This window comes from Hyla sarda, chromosome 4 (assembly GCF_029499605.1).
Source record: "Hyla sarda isolate aHylSar1 chromosome 4, aHylSar1.hap1, whole genome shotgun sequence".
Classification (NCBI taxonomy): Eukaryota; Metazoa; Chordata; class Amphibia; order Anura; family Hylidae; genus Hyla; species Hyla sarda.
This window is the reverse complement of record NC_079192.1, coordinates 52,847,869-52,869,418: the sequence shown is the minus strand read 5'-3', so window position 1 is coordinate 52,869,418 and position 21,550 is coordinate 52,847,869. Positions and strand designations below refer to the sequence as shown.

The 21,550-nt window shown below is 43.0% G+C and overlaps 1 protein-coding gene across 7 annotated transcripts in view; it reads left to right on the top strand.

Moving 5' to 3' along the window:
* The window catches only part of NSD3 (nuclear receptor binding SET domain protein 3), a 170,540-nt gene that overhangs the window by 113,094 nt on the left and 35,896 nt on the right, over nucleotides 1-21,550 (top strand). For 2 of the 7 annotated variants that reach the window (XM_056570934.1, XM_056570933.1), the window contains exons 14-17: nucleotides 11,660-11,803; nucleotides 19,821-19,980; nucleotides 20,810-21,012; nucleotides 21,510-21,550. The exon at nucleotides 21,510-21,550 is cut by the window's right edge and continues 72 nt beyond it. In XM_056570934.1, the coding sequence (XP_056426909.1) occupies nucleotides 11,660-11,803; nucleotides 19,821-19,980; nucleotides 20,810-21,012; nucleotides 21,510-21,550 (548 nt within the window). The remainder of the gene's footprint in view (nucleotides 1-11,659; nucleotides 11,804-19,820; nucleotides 19,981-20,809; nucleotides 21,013-21,509) is intronic. The other 5 variants (XM_056570937.1, XM_056570936.1, XM_056570935.1 and 2 more) reach the window with 5 other exon arrangements.

The window sequence follows — 21,550 nt, the reverse complement described above, 5'->3', positions numbered from 1 at the left end:
TTAAATAGAAGTGATTTACAAATCTGTTTTACTTTCTGGCACCAGTTTATTTAAAAAAAAAAAAAAAGTTTTCCTCGGGAGTACCCCTTTAAAGACAAAAAAAAAAACACAATGCTCCTGAAATATCTTAATACTGACAATAGTAATAATGACTGAAAAATAACTGATGAAGATCAGACATTGCTGAGAACTGTGGTTCAACAAAATCATATTGAAAAACAAAATAATGAATCTGTCCTGGACAGAAATAATGGTCCCTGAATGTAATATTTTGTTTCATAACCTTCTGAGGGGGTCACTGCGAACCAGCGATTTCTGTAACTTGATCAAGTCCTCATAAGATCCTGCTCCAGCTGTCTCAGGGGTGAAGGTGTCTTCTCCAGACTGCAGGGCCCAAGCTCCTTCCACATATATTCAGTTTTATTCATTATTACTTTTTGCAGTTTCAAGTTATTTCAGGAGCATTGTTGTTTTTTCTGTCTCTAAAAAAAAAGTTCCTGTCTCTAAATAAACTTTTCTAAACTAACTCAGGCTATGTTCCCTAACTACTCCTAACACTCTTCCCACCCTTAAAGGAAAAAATTCAGAGCTTTAAAAAGCTGTGTATCTTACCGTTCTTCTTGCTCACATAGTGCAATCTTCCAGCAGGAGAAAGTAGACATTGCTGAAGCCTGCTGGGGGACCACTTCCGCCCTCACATTGTTGCAGTGCTGTGATAAAGACCTCAGGCTCTGCGCAGCTTTCAGGGAGGCTCTGTGCATGTTTCAGTGAGGCTCTTTGCAGCTTTCAATAAGGCTCTGTGCAGCTGTCAATCAAGCTCAGTGCAGAGAAACATTTCCTGAGTTTGGTCTCCTGCTAGGCCAGGAGGAGACCAAACTCACTGTATTCATTTTGGCAAGGAACAGAACAGAGCCACCTAGTGGTTGTTTTTTTCTATTACATTTTAAAGAAAAACTGTCAGCTTGCTCCCCCCGCACTAACCAGTGGTACTGGCTGGTAGTGCGGGGGACACTGATCAGTTTGATGCCTACCATGCCCAGATCTGCCCCGCCGGTCAGCCGAAATCTTCCATTTTCTGTATATGCTAATTAGGTTCTAACTGGCACAGGCGGCGTAACTGGCACTCTGATGTCTCATCAGCTCATCAATATTCCGCCTCTCCCTCTTCTCCCCGCTCTGTAATGAAGAGGGAGAGGCGGAGGGAGGGGAGGAATATTGATGAGCTGGACGGTGCTGCGGGCGAGCAGCGCTGATGTCAGAGTGCCAGTTACCCCGCCTGTGCCAGTTAGCACCTAATTAGCATATACAGCAAATGGAAGATTTGGGCCGAACGGCGGGACGGATCCGGGCACGGTAGGCATCAAACTGATCAGTGTCCCCCAGTACTGCTGGTTAGTGTGGGGGGATCAGTACCGCTGGTTAGTGTGGGGGGATCAGTACCGCTGGTTAGTGTGGGGGGATCAGTATCGCTGATTAGTGTGGGGGATCAGTACCGCTGGTTAGTGTGGGGGGATCAGTATCGCTGATTAGTGTGGGGGATCAGTACCGCTGGTTAGTGTGGGGAGAGCAAGCTGACAGTTTTCCTTTAAGCATATTTATGTTGATAATTTTAAAAGCAAGTGAATGGGAAAGTGTCTGCTAATTACACAAGTAGGAATACTTTATTAAAAGTTTAATTTGGTGACAGGTAGTCTTTAATGGAAGGGTACCAACAATTTCGTCCACATCTGTAACTCCTACAGTAGACCTGGCATAAGCCATATGGAAGAATATTGACTGCTCTAGATGTCGGCCTGGATTCTTGTATTCTTTCAATAGACTCATTGGAGAGTTTGCTTTCCTTTTGGTTGCTTTGCTTTACTTATATTGTCACAAGTATCGTGACATGTGCCTATGGAATACAGTAATCTATACAGGTCAGCCATACCATCACAACCACTGACTGTTAAAGTGAATCACATGGATTATCTCTGGTGCCTGATATATTAGACTGCAAAGGACCCATCAGTTCTTGGAGTTGCTGTGTTGGAAGCCGGAGAAGTGGGCAAATGTAATGATCTGAGCGACAATGACGAGGGACAATTGTGTGATTGTGGGGTGTTTCTTTTATTTGATTGTTAGTACCTACCTAAGGAAGGAGAACTGGTGAAGCAGTGACAGGGTCATGGGTGTCCAAAGCTTGTTGATGAGTGTGAGGAGTGAAACTAGCCCCATCTGGTCTGAACCTGAGGACCTACTGTAAGGCTAAGTTCACACACGTTTTTGCAATACAGTTCCCGTATCAGGTTTTTGATGAAAAATGTGTATATACATACCTGGCAGTGGTGGCACCGGAAGAACAGGACATTGCTGTTGACAGATGTGGCACTGCCCATACAGGACCTCCCCCTGCAGCTTGTGTAGCTGTATAATAGACATGTAGAAGCAAGGTAGAGCAGCACATCCGAAAGGCGTCAAGGTAATATGGGTGCAAGCGGGCCCAATCGAACCCCTGGTCACTGGCGGCAGTAATTGACTCAAGTAGAAAGCGTCCCACATCACTCCAATTTAAGGTGAAAAGCAGTGTAGTTTATTTCCTCATATGTGGCAAGCAACGTTTCGACTATCAATGCTTGGTAAAGACTGTGCAGACAGTCGAAACGTTGCTTGCCACATATGAGGAAATAAACTACACTGCTTTTCACCTTATATTGGAGGCTGTGGGACGCTTTCTACTTGTGTATAATAGACATGATGACCTGACTGACATATATCACACAGTACCACGCTTTTTGGTCCGGGTGAAAAACCGTATTGAAACGTGTATTTTTTTTTTTTTTTTTTTTTAATAATGGTAGTCAATGGGAATCGTACAGAACCGTATGTGCATGCGGTTTTTGACTTTGCTCATTTTTTTTTTTTTTTTGGGGAATTTCAATCAAACAAGGGAAACTTTATTCATAATGGAGTGAAAAGTTAAAAACGTATACGTTTTTTTCTTAAAAAACGGATGACACCGGACATCATTTTTCAAACCATATACGGTATTTAACTGTATACGGATTAAAATTAGTACACGTTTTGGTACAGTTTAGTCAGGTTTTGAGGAATCCATTTGTTTTTTTAACAAAAACCTGATACAGGAACTGTATTGCAAAAACGTGATGTGAACCCAACCTCAGGTTTTTGATAAAAAAACGGATTCCTCAAAGCCTGAATAAGGCTGGGTTCACACTACGTTTTCTCCCATACGGGAGCGCATACGGCAGGGGGGAGCTAAAAGCTCGCGCTCCCGTATGTGACCGTATGCGCTCCCGTATGTCATTCATTTCAATGAGCCGACCGGAGTGAAACGTTCGGTCCGGTCGGCTCATTTTTGCGCCGTATGCGCTTTTACAACCGGACCTAAAACTGTGGTCAACCACGGTTTTAGGTCCGGTTGTAAAAGCGCATACGGCGCAAAAATGAGCCGACCGGACCGAACGTTTCACTCCGGTCGGCTCATTGAAATGAATGACATACGGGAGCGCATACGGTCACATACGGGAGCGCGAGCTTTTAGCTCCCCCCTGCCGTATGCGCTCCCGTATGGGAGAAAACGTAGTGTGGACCCAGCCTAAACTGTATCAAAATGTGTGTACAAATTTTAATCCGTATACGGTTTGAAAAATGATGTCCGGTTGCTTCCAGAAAAAGAATGAATACGTTTTTAACTTTTCATTCCATTATGAATAAAGTTTCACTTGTTTGATTGAAATTCCAAGGAAAAAAAAAACCTGCAAAGTCAAAAACCATATGGTGCAAAACGGATGGAACCGTACGCACATAAGGTTCTGTATGGGTCCCATTGTCTCCAATTATTTTTAAAAAAAATGTATACGGTTTTTCACCTGGACCAAAAACCGTGAAAGGCTATGTTTTTGGGTACGGAGAAAAAAACTGACAAAACCATACAAGACGCAAAAAGGACACAACCTGATGCATCTTTTGCCATACGGTTTTCAATGGAGAGTCAATGCATAGGGTTTTCAATACGGTTCCGTACGGTTTTCAAATTGAAAGCGTATACGGGAACTGTATTGCAAAAACGTGGTGTGAACCCAACCTAACAGTGTTTCCCAACCAGAGTGCCTCCAGCTGTTGCAAAACTACAACTCCCAGCATGCCCGGACAGCCTTCGGCTGTCCGGGCATGCTGGGAATTGTAGTTTTGCAACAGCTGGAGGCGCACTGGTTGGCAAACACTGCAGTATAAGGATATTTCCTGGATGCCAATGAGTGTAATGATACAGCCTGTTGTATATAAATAGAAAACTATAGATCCACATGACACACGTGTTAGGAAAGCTGCTGGCCCATACATCAATCAATTTATTAAAATGCAGCGTAAGAAGAGTCTTATGGAAATGGCGGGAACAGTTCAGCGCCAAGCCCGCCATTGACTGCCTCCGTGGTAGTTACGCCACTCCTAATCTGTCATATACATAACATAGCTGTACCGACAGCTATCTCCCCCATACACTGACAGCCGCTTATCTCCAGGAGAACAAAAGGTTCGGATAGTCGAAATTCAAGTGATGACGTCTGTGTGGGGGGGTTGGGAGGCCACCATACACATTAGATGGCCATCAAGTTCAGTCTATACATGTATAATGTGTATTGAGGCCATTGACAAGATTAGGTTTCCATTCACTGACAGGCAGAAATGAGCTTTACTAGATTAAACCAGGAAACACGTTTAATGTTTTTTTTTCTATTGCCTCAGTCATTTTTATCTTTTCTGGCCCTGGGTCTTACAATGACGCAGTACTCAGAGCAGTGTTTTCCAACCAGGGTGCCTCCAGCTGTTGCAAAACTGTAGTTTTGCAACAGCTGGAGGCACCCTGGTTGGGAAACACTGACTCGGAGCATCTCTACAGGGTTGGCTCTTAATCACAGTTAAAGGGGTTATCCAGGAAAAAAACTTTTTTTTATATATCAACTGGCTCTAGAAATTTAAACAGATTTGTAAATTACTTCTATTAAAAACTCTTAATCCTTTCAGTATTTATGAGCTTCTGAAGTTGAGTTGTTCTTTTCTGTCTAAGTGCTCTCTGATGACACGTGTCTCGGGAACCGCCCAGTTTAGAAGCAAATCCCCATAGCAAACCTCTTCTAAACTGGGCGGTTCCCGAGACACGTGTCATCAGAGAGGATTTAGACAGAAAAGAACAACCTTTTTTTTTTATAAATCAACTGGCTCCAGAAAGTTAAACAGATTTGTAAATTACACCTATTAAAAAATCTTAATCCTTTCAGTACTTATGAGCTTCTGAAGTTAAGGTTACATAGTTACATAGTTAGTATGGTTGAAAAAAGACATACGTCCATCAAGTCCAACCAGGGAATTGAAGGGAAGGGTGTAAGGGGATAAGGGGAAGGGATGTAGTTTTATAATTCTCCATAAGCATTAATGTTATTTTGTTCCAGGAATGTATCTAACCCTGTTTTAAAAGCTGTTAATTGTTCCTGCTGTGACCAGTTCCTGGAACGGTCTACCTCAGGAACTGGTCACAGCAGGAACAATTAACAGCTTTAAAACAGGGTTAGATACATTCCTGGAACAAAATAACATTAATGCTTATGGAGAATTATAAAACTACATCCCTTCCCCTTATCCCCTTACACCCTTCCCTTCAATTCCCTGGTTGGACTTGATGGACGTATGTCTTTTTTCAACCATACTAACTATGTAACTATGTAACCTTAACTTCAGAAGCTCATAAGTACTGAAAGGATTAAGATTTTTTAATAGATGTAATTTACAAATCTGTTTAACTTTCTGGAGCCAGTTGATTTATAAAAAAAAAAAGGTTGTTCTTTTCTGTCTAAGTGCTCTCTGATGACACGTGTCTCGGGAACCGCCCAGTTTAGAAGAGGTTTGCTATGGGGATTTGCTTCTAAACTGGGCGGTTCCCGAGACACGTGTCATCAGAGAGCACTTAGACAGAAAAGAACAACTCAACTTCGGAAGCTCATAAGTACTGAAAGGATTAAGATTTTTTAATAGAAGTAATTTACAAATCTGTTTAAGAGCCAGTTGATTTATAAAAAAAAAAGTTTCTTCCTGGAATACCCCTTTAATTTCCATGTTGCCTGGTCCGTCCACCATTTTGACATGTCACTGAAAGAACACTATTCTACATGTAGAAGAATAAAAACAGATCCTCTGAGGTATAACAGGAACAATGGGAGAGATTTATCAAAATCTGTCCTGAGGAAAAGTTGCTGAGTTGCCCATAGCAACCAATCAGATCACTGCTTTCATTTTTCACAGGCCTCTTTGAAAATGAAAGCAGCGAGCTGATTGGTTGCTATGGGCAACTGAGCAACTTTTGATAAATCTCCCCCTCTGTCTATAGGGGCCCATGCACACTACAGGATTTTTGTTAAAATTAGACACAAAGGTCTCTCAGGACAGCTTAAATGCATAGCTACTAGCCTGTCCTTTTATCCTGCCAATATACTGGAATCCTCTAGTATATACATATTTTACACAAAAGAACAAAGAAATGTTGCTAGAGATAAGATTCAAAATACTCAAATTTTATTAATATTACACAATTCACATACATGTAAAGTTAAAAGAGGCAAAAGAACCCAAAAATGGAGGCAACCAGGTACCACAGTTGGCGCAAATGTGGTGGTTGCTACTAGGTGCTATACTACACAAGTGTATGGGATGTAAGTCACCACACTTATTGCATCAATATAAAGTGCCTGTGCAGACGTGCAAAATGCCACTTCTATACTATCCTGCATTATACACTATACAGTGGTCCCTCAACATACGATGGTAATCCGTTCCAAATGGACCATCGTTTGTTGAAACCATCGTATGTTGAGGGATCCGTGCAATGTAAAGTATAGGACAGTGGTCTACAACCTGCGGACCTCCAGCTGTTGCAAAACTACAACACCCAGCATGCCCGGACAGCCAACGGCTGTCCGGGCATGCTGGGAGTTGTAGTTTTGCAACAGCTGGAGGTCCGCAGGTTGAAGACCACTGTTAGAGGAAGTTGTACTCACCTGTCCCCACCGCTCCGGACCATCACCGCTCGTCACCGCTGCCCTGGATGTCGCCGTCCATCGTTGTGACCGCGTCTCCGGGGTGTCCCCGACGCTCCGGCAAGGCCTCTGCTTCCCCGGCATCCGCACGCTCCGTCGCTGCCATCACGTCACTACGCACGCCGCTCCTATTGGATGACGGGACGGCGTGCGCAGCGACGTGATGACGACGATGGAGAGCGCCGGCGATGCAGGGGATCCCGAAGAGGACGCGCCGGAGCCCCGAGGACAGGTAAGTGATCGTCAGCGGAGCTCACGGGGCACCGTAAACGGCTATCCGGTGGCAGCTGAAGCAGTCTGCACTGCCGGATAGCCGTTTATGCGATGGCCCCGACATACAAAAGCATCGTATGTTGATGCTGCCTTCAACATGCGATGGTCTCTGAGAGGCCATCGCATGTTGAAATTATCATATGTCGGGGCCATCGTAGGTCAGGGGGTCACTGTATAATGCATGATTACATTGCCATCAATTTATTATCTTACCCATATTGAGACTGTGCTCCTGTGCCTCTGCGACCCCTACTTCTGTGTATATATATATATATATATATATATATATATATATAAATATGTCAATTCTGCCTGCTATAGAAAAATCCTGTATTGAGTGAGCCCCCTGAGGAAGGAGACGAAACAGCTGTGTATATATATAAATTCTTTAATAGAAAAACTGTTGGGAAAAAAAAAATTGACCATTCCCTTGGTGAGCATTTCCATTTATTCACAGGATTTTGTGTGAATTCAATAGTAAATAGGTCAGGATGTGAAAACATGACAATTTTGGGCTGATCACGCCCACTTTTCAGCCTTTTGGGGTTTTTAGGTTTATTTTAGCGCATTGTACCACAAAATATGGCGCAGACACAATTTGTGGTGCACAACCTTACAAAAGCAGATCTGGTTCACAATAGTAAATAAGGGCCACGCTGTTCCTCCTTTGACCTTAAAGGGGTACTCCGGTGAAAACCTTTTTTCTTTTAAATCAACTGGTGGCAGAAAGTTAAACATATTTGTAAATTACTTCTATTAAAAAATCTTAATCCTTCCAGTACTTATTAGCTGCTGAATGCTACAGAGGAAATTCCTTTATTTTTTGAACACTGATGACATCACGAGCACAGTGCTCTCTGCTGACATCTCTGTCCATTTTAGCAACCATGCATAGCAGAGGTATGCTAAGGGCTCAGTGCTGGGGACTTGGGTTCAAATCCCACTAAGGACAACAATAAATAAAGCATTATTATTATTATAATGTCAGCAGAGAGAACTGTGCTCGTGATGTCATCAGAGAGCATTCCAAAAAGAAAAGAATTTCCTCTGTAGTATTCAGCAGCTAATAAGTACAGGAAGGATTAAGATTTTTTACTAGAAGTAATTTACAAATATGTTTAACTTTCTGCCACCAGTTGATTTAAAAGAAAAAAGGTTTTCACCAGAGTACCCCTTTAAGGTTGGGTCCACACTACAGAGTTTCCTCACAGAATTTTCTCACTGAAACTGATCCTCAGCAGGACCTTCCATTGACATCAATGAGGCTTTGATTCCACATGGATTCCTGTCAGAATTTAAACATAAAATTCTGCTACGATCTGCCTCAATTAACTTGTGTGACATGGAGAAGTAAGCCTTATAGGGGTACTCCGGTGGAAAACTTTTTTTTTTTTTTTAAATCAACTGGTGCCAGAAAGTTAAACAGATTTGTAAATTACTTTTATTAAACAAATCTTAATCCTTCCAGTACTTATTAGCTGCTGAATACTACAGAGAATATTATTTTCTTTTTGGAACACAGTGCTCTCTGCTGACATCACAAGCACAGTGCTCTCTGCTGACATCTCTGTCCATTTTAGGAACTGTCCAGAGCAGCATATGTTTTCTATGGGGATTTTCTCCTACTCTGGACAGTTCTTAAAATGGACAGAGATGTCAGCAGAGAGCACTGTGCTCGTGATTCAGCAGAGAGCTCTGTGTTCCAAAAAGAAAAGAATTTCCTCTGTAGTATTCAGCAGTTAAGAACTGGAAGGATTAAGATTTTTTTAATTGATTAGTAGTAATTTACAAATTTGTTTAACTTTCCCGCACCAATTGATTTAAAAAAAAGTTTTCCACCGGAATACCCCTTTAAAGGGGTACTCCGGCTTTATACATCTTAACCCCTATCAAAAGGATAGGGGATAAGATGTATGATTGCAGGGGTCCTGCTACTGGGGACCCCCGCGTTCTTGTTGCAGCCCCCGGCATTCTGTGCCAAGTGCTGCCTCTGAGACGGGGACATGAGGTCACGGCCACGCCCGCTAGTGACATCACGTCATGCCCCCTCCATTCATGTCTATGGGAGGGGGCGTGACGGCATAGACATGAATAGAGGGGGTGTAAGGTCACAATGGGGCGTGGCCCGGGTTGTCACGTCCCTGTATCGGAGGCAGCACCCAACACAGAATGCTGGGGGCTGCACAGAGATTGCGGGGTCCCCCTCTAGGACCCTTGCGATCATACATCTTATCCCCTATCCTTTGGATAGGGGATAAGATGTATAAAGCCAGAATACCCCTTTAAAGAAGCCATGAATAAAGTTGGCCAAACCTGCTGATTTTTTATTCATATTTTTGGATTGTCCGACCATCTTATGCCGATGGGGTTCTGTTGAATCTCCTGCATTAGGTAATGTCAGGGAGAAAGAAAGATCTGACGTGTTGGATTTCACCACCCGATCTTTTGTTCTCAAGGGGGGCAAATGTGCCACTAAAGGGATCTGACAACAATGTACTTCTTTTTGAGTGTGCGTAAACTGAATGTAGTATAAAGGGATCAGAAACAATAGTTGTCAGGTGACCTAGTGATGTGTAAAGGTTGACCAACGGAAAAGCTCTGTACACTGTCTGGCACCTGAGTCCTGGCAGCTATAGCATGTGTATATGCACTTAAAGGGGTATTCCAGGAAATTATTATTATTATTATTATTATTATTATTTTTTTTTTTTTTTAGATCAACTGGCTCCAGAAAGTTAAACAGAATTGTAAATTACTTCTATTCAAAAATCTTAATCCTTCCAATAATTATCAGCTACTGAAGTTGAGTTGTTCTTATCTGTCTGGAAACAGTGCTCTCTGCTGACATCTCTGCTTGTCTCAGGAACTGCACAGAGCAGAATAGGTTTGCTATGGGAATTTGCTTCTACTTTGGACAGCTCCCGAGACACGTGTCATCAGAGAGCACTTAGACAGAAAAGAACAACTCAACCTCAGCAGCTCATAAGTACTGAAAGGATTAAGATTTTTTAATAGAAGCAATTTACAAATCTGTTTAACTTTCTGGTGCGTGTTGAGATATATATATATATATATATATATATATATATATATATATATGTAAAAGTTTTTTCCTGGATAACACCTTTAATATGTACGGGGGTAGCCAAACAGAGCAAGGGCCCAAACGTTTGTTTTTATCATTAAGACCAGCGTTCTCATTTCCCTTATGTGAAGAACTAAGTGCTTCTCCCCACTTCTTATAGCAATAGGTGAACGCAGTCTCAGGGGAGATGGAAAACTGCTATATATCCTGGTCCCATTGAGATAGTAGCAGCAGTATACAGGTAGAGCTGGGCGGAGAGGGGTCTGTGAGCAGCTAGAAGGGATCGAACAGGTCATCATGTCATCCTGTAGTCCACATAAAGTCAGCTGACCCAGGACTGAACACTTCCTCTGACACATTAAACACAGTGATTTTCTGGGTGTCAGAATGGGTCACATTACCCAGTTACAGTACAGAAAAGGGTGCAGCTGTGCTTAAAATAAAACAGATAGCACTGTATGTCTCTGTGTTTTCCCAAGCAGGGCGCCTCCAGCTGTTGCAAAACTACAACTCCCAGCATACCCGGACAGCCTTCGGCTGTCCGGGCATGCTGGGAGTTGTAGTTTTGCAACAGCTGGAGTCGCCCTGGTTGGGAAACACTGGTATGACTAGTGATAATGAGTGTGCATGATATGGGCTAAAGTGTTCCCTGCACAGTGATGGGGGTGCGGCACTAAACCAGCGCTGTAGCCCCTTTATTTTCCGGATAGGTCAGGGTCCCAGAGGTCGGTCTTCCGGCGATTATAAAGGGACAAGATGGGAATACCTGTTTAGCTAAGTAGTCAAAAATGGCGTAACATTAAAAAGGTTGTCCAGGATGACAAAATATGTCCAATTCTATTCTGGCTCTGTATGGTGTTGTAGCTTCTCCCCATGCAGGTGAATTGTGCTGACCTGCAATAACAGACACAGCCAATGGCCAAGGGTGGCGCTGTTTTTGGAGACCTGATTTTGTAATCCCAGACAACCCTTGTAGCCGCCCTGTCTCGGTAGAGCCACGTGCTTATGCTGATATCATCATTTTCTTCACGTCATTCTTTTTGAGTCATGTTTTCTTTCCATTTGCTCATTGTCTTTTTTTATTTTTGTTCCCCCCCCCCCCCCCTTCCACCTCTTCCCCGAGCCTCCACCCCCCCTCCCCCACCCGACCCTGTGTTGATCCTTGTGGAATCATGGGTGCTTTCATTGACCGCATCTCTCTGTTTGTTTTGTATAGGGCTGATAGTTCAGGATTATACCCTGGTCAGTTCTATGTCCTTTAAGTCCCACTATCTTCTGAATGACTCAAAGCGTGCAGAGTTGATGAAAATACCTATGATTCCTTCCTCCTCGCCAGCTTTCCTAAAGAAATCTGAGAAAGGTAACTGTAAAAAAAAAAATAGCTTTTGCCCCCCTATTGAAATCCCTTATAGCTGCATTTCATCTTTTACGTTCTAAAGCCATTAAAGCTCTGTCCCTGCCTGGCACTCGGCTGTGCCCGCTCTGCCTCTCTGCTTTGCACGCTACGTGTAGTTGTAATGAATGGCGTTTACGTTTTGGGTGTGTGTTTTTTTTTTTTTTTTTTTTTTTTTTTTTTTCCCCTTTCTGCGTGAGTTTTAAACAGCTTTAAAGGGCTTAAAATAATCCTACCCGACCCATAGCTATTTGACCTAGACACATTTGTGTAAATCTTTATCGTAACATCAACTCTTCCAAATTCTTCCAAGATTTTACAGATTTACTTTATGGATGGCTTTTATGGTATAACCACAGAATTAAGGTAGGTTAGGCTAGGCAGGGTAAAGTTACTGATAGGTACAGAAACAGGCTTTTATTTATACATATTTACATGGGTACAAATACACTATATACTGTGCATTAGTGCATTTGGATTCATGCTTACATACATTGAAGAATATGTTCATCAGTGTTTTCCAAACAGTGTGCCTCTGTATATATATGTATCTATATACCTGTATATACCTATCTATACTTATGCTTCATATAGAGGAATAAGGGATTCAATTATTCTCTCTAAACAAACAAATATATTCATATGCAAGCAGACCTGTCAGCGGGAAAACCAAGGTTGATGGGTGTATGGGAAGGTAAAAGCAAAGAGAGAGGAAGGGTAGGGACAGAGGCAGAGAGAGAGAGAGAGTAGGAGAAGGGATAGAAGCAGAAAAAGAGGAAGAGATTGGACAGAGGCAGAGAGAGGAAGGAAAGAGACAGACACAAAATTAGAGGAAGGAGAGGTACAGAGAGAGAAAGAGATAAAGAGAGAAGGGTCAGAGAAAGAGAGAAAGGAAGGGAAACGACAGAGGCAGAAAGATAGGAAGGAAAGCGACAGGCAGAGAGAAAGGAAGGGTCAGAGGACGAGTGAGAGGAAGGGTCAGAGGTAGAGAGAGGTAAGAATGGTCAGAGGCAGAGTAAGAGAACGGGAAGGGACAGAGAGAGAGAGGAAGAGTCAGAGGCAGAAAGAGAGGAAGGGTCAGAGGTAGAGAGAGAGAAGAAGGGTCAGAGGTAGAGAGAGAGAGAGAGAGAGATAGGAATGGTCAGAGGCAGAGTAAGAGAAAGGGAAGGGGCAAGTAGAGAGAAAGGGAAGAGCCTGAGGCAGAGAGAAGGGAAGGGACAAAGAGAAACAATGGATAAAGGCATAGAGAAAGGAAGAGACAGAGGCTGAAATAGAGGAAAGAAAGTGACAGGCAGAGAGAGAAAGGAAGGGTCAGAGGCAGAGAGAGAGAGATGGAGAGTCAGAGGAAGAAAGAGGAGGGACAGGCAGAGAAAGACAGGAAAGGAAGGGACAGGCAGAATGAGAAGATAAGAAGGGACAGAGTGGCAGAGAGAGAGAGGATGGGGTGGGGGGATTAGGCTTGGAAGAGCTGGTGAGTGGGAGAGCTTAGCGCCATGAGACCATGAGGACATACTGAACAGTATATAGAGCAGTTGCAGACAGTACATGCTACTTTTTATAAATGCTCACAGTTGTAGCACAACACTAATTCCCATATATAATACGTATATTAAAAAAGGGAAAATAAATCTCAGAGTACTTACCAGTGATAAGTACATCAATTCCAAGGCTGGGCTATTCTTAGAAGTTAGGTAGTCATTGATCCTAGAATTAACTTTTTTGCTGGAAAGTCTTCTGTAGTGTATAGCTGTATTGTGTGGTGTGATCAGACAGTAATACCATAGTGTATCCCTATAGCCATCCTGGCACGTTGGCAGACACAATTATTTTCAGCCCTCTGCTTGCGCTCCCTGCACCCGGCTTGGCGCTCGTTCCTTGTAGGTGGTGTTATGTTCATTATATGGCTTAATCTCTCTATATTTCCTCTGGATCACAAGGTTGTATTGGTGGAGAACCTGTAGCATCCTAAAGCGTTTAGAGGAAATATAATGTTTGCTGGTTTTGGATGTCGGCATTTGCCCACAAAATTACTGGAGAATGTATTTCTGTTGTTTGGGGAGGTGGTGATGGCATCTTATGTGGTATGCCCCCCCTTAATGATGGTCATCAGATGACTACCATGAGAACTGGACCAATATGATGCCTGGTGAGAAGATAAACAATACCATTTTCAATCACAATAAAGATAGAGGACAACAAATGATTTCTTAATCTTGTACCGTATTGTAATCCACCTTATTATGTTTGTATCTATGGCAGACTGACCAGCCTATAAAACTTGATGGCCTATCGTCTGGACAGCCCATCAGTACCCTTGGTGATTACCTGTTTGAAGGTGCTTGTAGCCACCGCCTCTTCAGGGTTCACTTGCATCACTGTACATTTAGTGCAGCTTTGGCTCATTGAATGGGACACCAGTGCCCGCTGTTAGTGCTGGGCGGTATGACCAAAAATGCATATCACAGTATTTTTGTAAGTTATGGTGGTTCCACGGTATTTAACGGTATTCCCCCCCCCCCCCCCCCCCCCCCCCCGAGGGACTAATCATATGTGACCTCTGGGCGCTGCTATATCTCTCTAACCGCCTCCCCCCCGGGGCCGCCAGCGCTATAAATAAATGAGTTGTGGGCCACGGCGCTTTAAATTAATGAGTTGCGGGCCACAGTGCTTTAAATTAATGAGATGCGAGCCGCCGGCGCTTTATATAATTGAGAGGAGGGCCGCCGGTGCTTTAAATTAATGAGATGTGGGCCGCCAGCACTATAAATGAATGAGATCCGGGCCGCCGGCGCTTTATATAAATGAGAGGCGGGCAACCGGCAATTTAAATGAATGAGATGTGGGCGGCCAGCGCTTTAAATAAATGAGATGCGGGCCGCCGGCACTTTAAATTAATGGGTTGCAGGCTGCCGGCGCTATAAATGAATGATTTGCGGGCCGCCCGCGCTTTAGATGAATGAGATGTGGGCCGCCGGCACTTTAAATTAATGGGTTGCAGGCTGCAGGCGCTATAAATGAATGAGATGCGGGCCGCCCGCGCTTTAGATGAATGAGATGCGGGCCGTGGCGCTGGAAACGATTACATTGCGAGCCGGAAGCTGTCACCTCCCCCTGCAAGCGCTAAATTGGAATTGGTATTGGAAAAATTCAAATCGTACAGAAAAAACATAGGCCATCAATTTTTACAGGCTGGATAACTCCTTTCATTCCGTTATGTAAAGTCCCACAATTCACTGCACAAGATGCTACTAACAGATTCTTACCTTTCTATGTAGATTTTGGCAGCAGAACCTTGTAAATTACAGTATTTAAGTGTGAATTCACATGCAGCAGGCTTGAAATATCCACATTGACTGGAACTGCAGAAAATTCTGCAACAAATCTGCCTAGTGTGAACTCTGCCTTTTGTCGTAAAATATCCTTGTTGGGAAAATTGAGAAGCACCACTACTCTCACCATGGCATCATATAGTGTTAAAGGGGTATTCCTATCTCATGAAGTGATGGCACATCGCTACGATATGGCATAACTTTATGATTGTGGAGATCTGACCTCTGGGACCTAAACTGACACTTGTGTATGCAGGGACCATAGTGCCGATTCAGCCTATATGCCAGTGTTTCCCATCCAGGGTGCCTCTATCTGTTGCAAAACTACAACTCCCAGCATGCCCGGACAGCCAACGGCTGTCCGGGCATGCTGGGAGTTGTAGTTTTGCAGCAGCTGGAGGCACCCTGGTTGGGAAACACTGCTATATGCAGTCACAGCCACCTGCTGTGCAGAGGAACTACAACACAACTCCCTTAAAGGGGCACTCCCGTGGAAAATTATTTTTTTTTTTTTAAATCAACTGGTGCCAGAAAGTTAAACAGATTTGTAAGTTACTTCTATTAAACAAATCTTAATCCTTCCAGTACTTATTAGCTGCTAAATACTGCAGAGGAAATGGTTTTCTTTTTGTAACACGGAGCTCTCTGCTGACATCATGACCACAGTGCTCTCTGCTGACACCTCTGTCCATTTTAAGAACTGTCCAGAGTAGGGGAAAATCCCCATAGCAAACATATGCTGCTCTAGACAGTTCCTAAAATGGACAGAGATGTCATCAGAGAGCACTGTGCTCGTGATGTCAGCAGAGAGCTCTGTGTTCCAAAAAGAAAAGAATTTCCTCTGTAGTATTCAGCAGCTAATAAGTACTGGAAGAATTAAGATTTTTTAATCAAGATCATTTACAAATCTGTTTAACTTTCTGGCACCGGTTGATTTAAAAAAAAAGTTTCCCACGGGAGTACCCCTTTAAAGGGGTACTCCACTGGAAAACATTTTTTTTTAATCAACTGTTGCCAGAAAGTTAAACATATTTGTAAATTACTTCTATTAAAAAAAAAATCTTAATCCTTCCAGTACTTATCAGCTGCTATATGCTCCACAGGAAGTTCTTTTCTTTTTTTAATGTATTTTCCGTCTGACCACAGTGCTCTCTGCTGACACCTCTGTCCATGTCACAGGAACTGCCCGGAGCAGGATAGATTTGCTATGGGGATTTGCTCCTGCTCTGGACAGTTCCTAAAAAGGTGTCAGCAGAGAGCACTGTGGTCAGACAGAAGGGAAATTCCAAACGAAAAAAGAACATCCTGTGGAGCAAATAGCAGCTAATAAGTACTGGAAGGATTAAGATTTGTTTAATAGAAGTAATTTACAAATATCTTTAACTTTCTGGCACCAGTTGATTACAAAAACATTTTTTTCCAGCGGAGTACCCCTTTAAAGGGGTATTCCGTACTTAACTAACTTTTAACTATCTTTCCTATTATGAAGAATTATACTAGTTTTACATTTACTTGCTATACCGCTCTTCCGTGGATCGTCTTCTTTTTCATCATTATATGGTCCCCCGGGTCTAGCGTTTCCTTTCAGGTCCTGATGATGTTCGTCTTACAATCCTTTGTGGCTCGAGGCGGCAGCTGGTATACGGGGGGCTTGGCTATTTCTTGTATTTCCTCACAAGCCAGCCCCCTGATGACGTTTGCGGTCCATCTGTACGTGCTGACTTGCCGGCGTCCCGTGATCTCGGCTATAACCCCGGGAACGCCGACACGTCAGGATGTACAGATGGACCGCCAAGTCATCAGGGGGCTGGCTTGTGAGGAAATACAAGAAATAGCCAAGCCCCCCCGTATACCAGCTGCCGCCTCGAGCCACAAAGGATTGTAAGACGAACATCATCAGGACCTGAAAGGAAACGCTAGACCCGGGGGACCATATAATGATGAAAAAGAAGACGATCCACGGAAGAGCGGTATAGCAAGTAAATGTAAGACTAGCATAATTCTTCATAATGGGTAGGATAGTTTAAAGTTAATTAAGCCCGGAATACCTCTTTAAACTTAAAGGGGTACTCCGGTGGAAAACTTTTATTTTTTTAAATCAACTGGTGCCAGAAAGTTAAACAGATTTGTAAATCACTTCTGTTAAAAAAAAATCCCTACCTTTCCAGTACTTTTTAGCAGCTGTATGCTACAGAGGAAATTCTTTTCTTTTTGAATTTCTTTTTTGTCCTGTCCACAGTGCTCTCTGCTGACACCTCTGTCCGTATCAGGAACTGTCCAGAGTAGGAGAAAATCCTCATAGCAAACCTATGCTGCTCTGGACAGTTCCTGACACGTAGAGAAGAAAAAAAGGGGAAAGGCCCACAGAGGCGCCTAGTGCATTACCCTGGGAGATAGTGGGGTTCCCACAAAAAGTGGGGTAGATAGGGGGTCTGATAGATGGCCGGGAGCGTATATTATATACACCTGGAGCGTATATTATATACGCATGTAACTTCTATCTGAGGTAAAAGGAGGATTCTGTGCAGGCCCGCAGGTCTCAGGATGGATCCGAAGAGAAATCCTGTTAATGAACTGGATGTGGTGAGGAAAAAAATCTGTCAATCTGAAGAAGGGGTATGCTGACCCCGAAACGCGTTATTGATGCTATGAACAAATAAAGCCTGAACTTAACTCACTTCCATGACTTGGCTGTAAAATTCTCTGGACTTCTGAGCGCCTACCTTAAGGTAATTTTTCCTCACCACATCCAGTTCCTGACACGGACAGAGGTGTCAGCAGAGAGCACTGTGAACAAGACAAAAAAGAAATTCAAAAAGAAAAGAATCTCCTCTGTAGCATACAGCTGCTAAAAATTACTGGAAGGGTGAAGATTTTTTATTTCAAGTCATTTACAAATCTTTTTAACTTTCTGGCACCAGTTGATTACAATAAAAGGTTCTTGCACTGCCAGGTAGCTGGGAGCGCTGCTGTGAAGGATCTGAGTCAGCACTACAGTCCCATAATTCTTAGGATTAGTGAAGTCCTAGAGATCAGACCTCTACCGATCCTAATGCATGTTCATATCCTAGCGCTATGTCATTTGATAAGGGAATATTCCTTTAACTTCCTATTGGTTATCATAGTTTCTCTGAATTGGCTTCCTGTTTTTTGCAGGTGTTTTTGCTTGTGTGTATTTTCTTGTCGTGTTAGTCTTGTACCCTCCAGTCAAAAGGTGCAAACACTGAGTTATTGATGTCACAATCTCATTGGTACATGTGAAGGAACACCAAAATGTTCCTCAGAAATACCTATTGGGTTTGTGGCTAAATCTTCCACTTAGGGGCACCCTTTAACACCATTTTACAGCATAGATATCAACTGCATAAAACCTTAAAGGGGTATTCCAGGAAAAAACTTTTTTTATATATCAACTGGCTCCAGAAAGTTAAACAGATTTGTAAATTACTTCTATTAAAAAATCTTAATCCTTTCAGTACTTATGAGCTTCTGAAGTTAAGGTTGTTCTTTTCTGTCTAAGTCCTCTGTGATGACACGTGTCTCGGGAAACGCCCAGTTTAGAAGCAAATCCCCATAGCAAACCTCTTCTAAACTGGGCGTTTCCCGAAACAGGTGTCATCAGAGAGCACTTAGACAGAAAAGAACAACCTTAACTTCAGAAGCTCATAAGTACTGAAAGGATTAATTTTTTTTTTTAATAGTAAGTAATTTACAAATCTGTTTAACTTTCTGGAGCCAGTTGATATATAAAAAAAAGTTTTTTCCTGGAATATCCCTTTAAAGGGGTACTCCGCTCCTAGACATCTTATCCCTTATCCAAAGGATAGGGGATAAGATGTCTGGTCGTGGAGGGTCCCGCCACTGGGGACCCCAGCCATCTCCCTACTGCATTCGTTTAGAGCGAGACTCATGATGTCACAGCTACGCTCCCTCAATGCAAGTCTATGGGAGGGGGCGTGACAGTCGTCACGCCCCCTCCCATAGACTTGCATTGAGGGGGCGTGGCCGTGACTTCATGTACGAGGCGTGACCGTCTCCCTACTGCACCCGGCATTCGTTTAGAGCGACACTCATGATGTCACAGCCACGCCCCCTCAATGCAAGTCTATGGGAGGGGGCGTGACAGTCGTCACGCCCCCTCCCATAGACTTGCATTGAGGGGGCGTGGCCGTGACCAGACATCTGGTCACGGTCACGCCCCGCACATGAAGTCACTGCCACGCGACCAGACATCTTATCCCCTATCCTTTGGGTAGGGGGATAAGATGTCTAGGGACGGAGTACCCCTTTAAGTAGGTGTATGAATTCTTTACTAATCCTCTACCGATCCCGTGTTGTAGGTTACTGAGTTCATGTCTCTCCTGCTTGTTCAGTGTCTTTGTATTAAGATGTCTGATGTAAAATGATGTTCGGTGGTGAGCCCCTATTGTGACCACAGCATAAAACACTTGTATGAACAGGTGGGAGGAGAAAATGATCTCCACAACAATATACACAGAAGATCTGAGATGTTCTCCAGGTCACCATTGCTGAATGATTTGGAAATTTCGCTGTAAATTTTATCTTTTTTTGCTATGCAACCCTTTTGTTTGCACCAAGAGAGTTGCCATCACACCTTCATCAGAAGCCTTAATAAAATTGTCTGTTTATCCGAGGAGGCGGCAAACTTCTGTGCTGCGAGTCATGTCCAGCCGCCTTCCACCCCTCCTGTCTTAACATGGAGATGCCACAAGGGTCCTGGAGCTGCAACGACTGCAGGACTGGGAAGAAGCTGCACTACAAGCAGATCGTATGGGTTAAGCTAGGGAACTACAGGTAAGTGCTCACCAGGTGGCACAGACATAGTAGAGTGGTTAAAGATTCAATGCAGTTAAAGGGGTATTCCAGGAAAAACTTTTTTTTATTTATTTCAACTGGCTCCTGAAAGTTAAACAGATTTGTAAATTACTTCTATTAAAAAATCTTAATCCTTCCAATAATTATCAGCTGCTGAAGTTGAGTTGATTTTTTCTGTCTGGCAACTGTGCTCTCTGCTGACATCTCTGCTTGTCTCGGGAACTGCACAGAGTAGAAGAGGTTTGCTATGGGGGTTTGCTTCTACTCTGGACAGTTCCCGAAACAGGTGTCATCAGAGAGCACTTAGAGAAGAAAAGAACAACTCAACTTCAGCAGCTCATAAGTACTGAAAGGATTAAAAAAAAAGAATAGTCATTTACAAATCTGTTTAACTTTCTGGAGCCAGTTGATATATTAAAAAAAGTTTTTTCCTGGAATACCCCTTTTAATCTTTCAGACCACTGAGCTCACATCTGTCACATGCCCTGCTGGTTCAGTGACTGTCCATAGCTGATAAAGGCTACGTTCACACGGCGGCATTCCTCACAAAGCTTGCTGAACGGAATTGCAGAATTGCGCTGAAATTGTGTGTTTAAAGAGCAAAGAATTCTGCAGAAATTTAAGCTCCATTGACTTCAATGGGATTCTATGCAGAATTGTGCAAAATTAAAGACTGGTCTTTAAATTTTCACATGGAAATTCGGACGTGTGAACGTAGCCAAATAGTGTGATACTCAGCGGCTACGTGCATGACACATGTAAATATTGCTTCATAGCGTGCAATAGTAAATCCTTCTGATACTTCCAGGTGGTGGCCGGCGGAAATCTGCAACCCAAAGTCTGTCCCATTGAATATCCAGGGGCTGAAGCATGTCATAGGAGACTTTCCAGTTTTCTTCTTTGGCTCACATGATTACTACTGGGTGCACCAGGGTCGTGTTTTTCCTTATGTAGAAGGGGATAAAAGCTTTGCCGAGGGCCAGACCAGTATGAACAAAACTTTCAAGAAAGGTGAGCACAAGCCCTATTTAAAGGGGTATTCCAGGAAAAAACTTTTTATTTTATTATAGCAACTAGCTCCAGAAAGTTAAACAGATTTGTAAATGACTTCTATTAAAAAATCTTAATCCTTCCAATAATTAACAGCTGCTGAAGTTGAGTTGTTCTTTTCTGTCTGGCAACAGTGCTCTCTGCTGACATCTCTGCTTGTCTCTGGAACTGCACAGAGGTTTGCTATGGGGATTTGCTTCTACTCTGGACAGTTCCCGAGACAGGTGTCATCAGAGAGCACTTAGACAGAAAAGAAAAACTCGACTTCAGCAGCTGATAAGTACTGAAAGGATTAAGATTTTTTTAATAGAAGTAATTTACAAATCTGTTTAACTTTCTGGAGCCAGTTGATATATTAAAAGAAAAGTATTTTTTTTTTCCCTTGGCTAACCCCTTTAAGTCCTCCTCTTCTACTGTTCCTTTACGTGTTATTATTTATGGTTTTTGTTTTGTTTTAGCTCTTGAAGAAGCTGCTAAAAGATTCCAGGAGTTGAAGGCA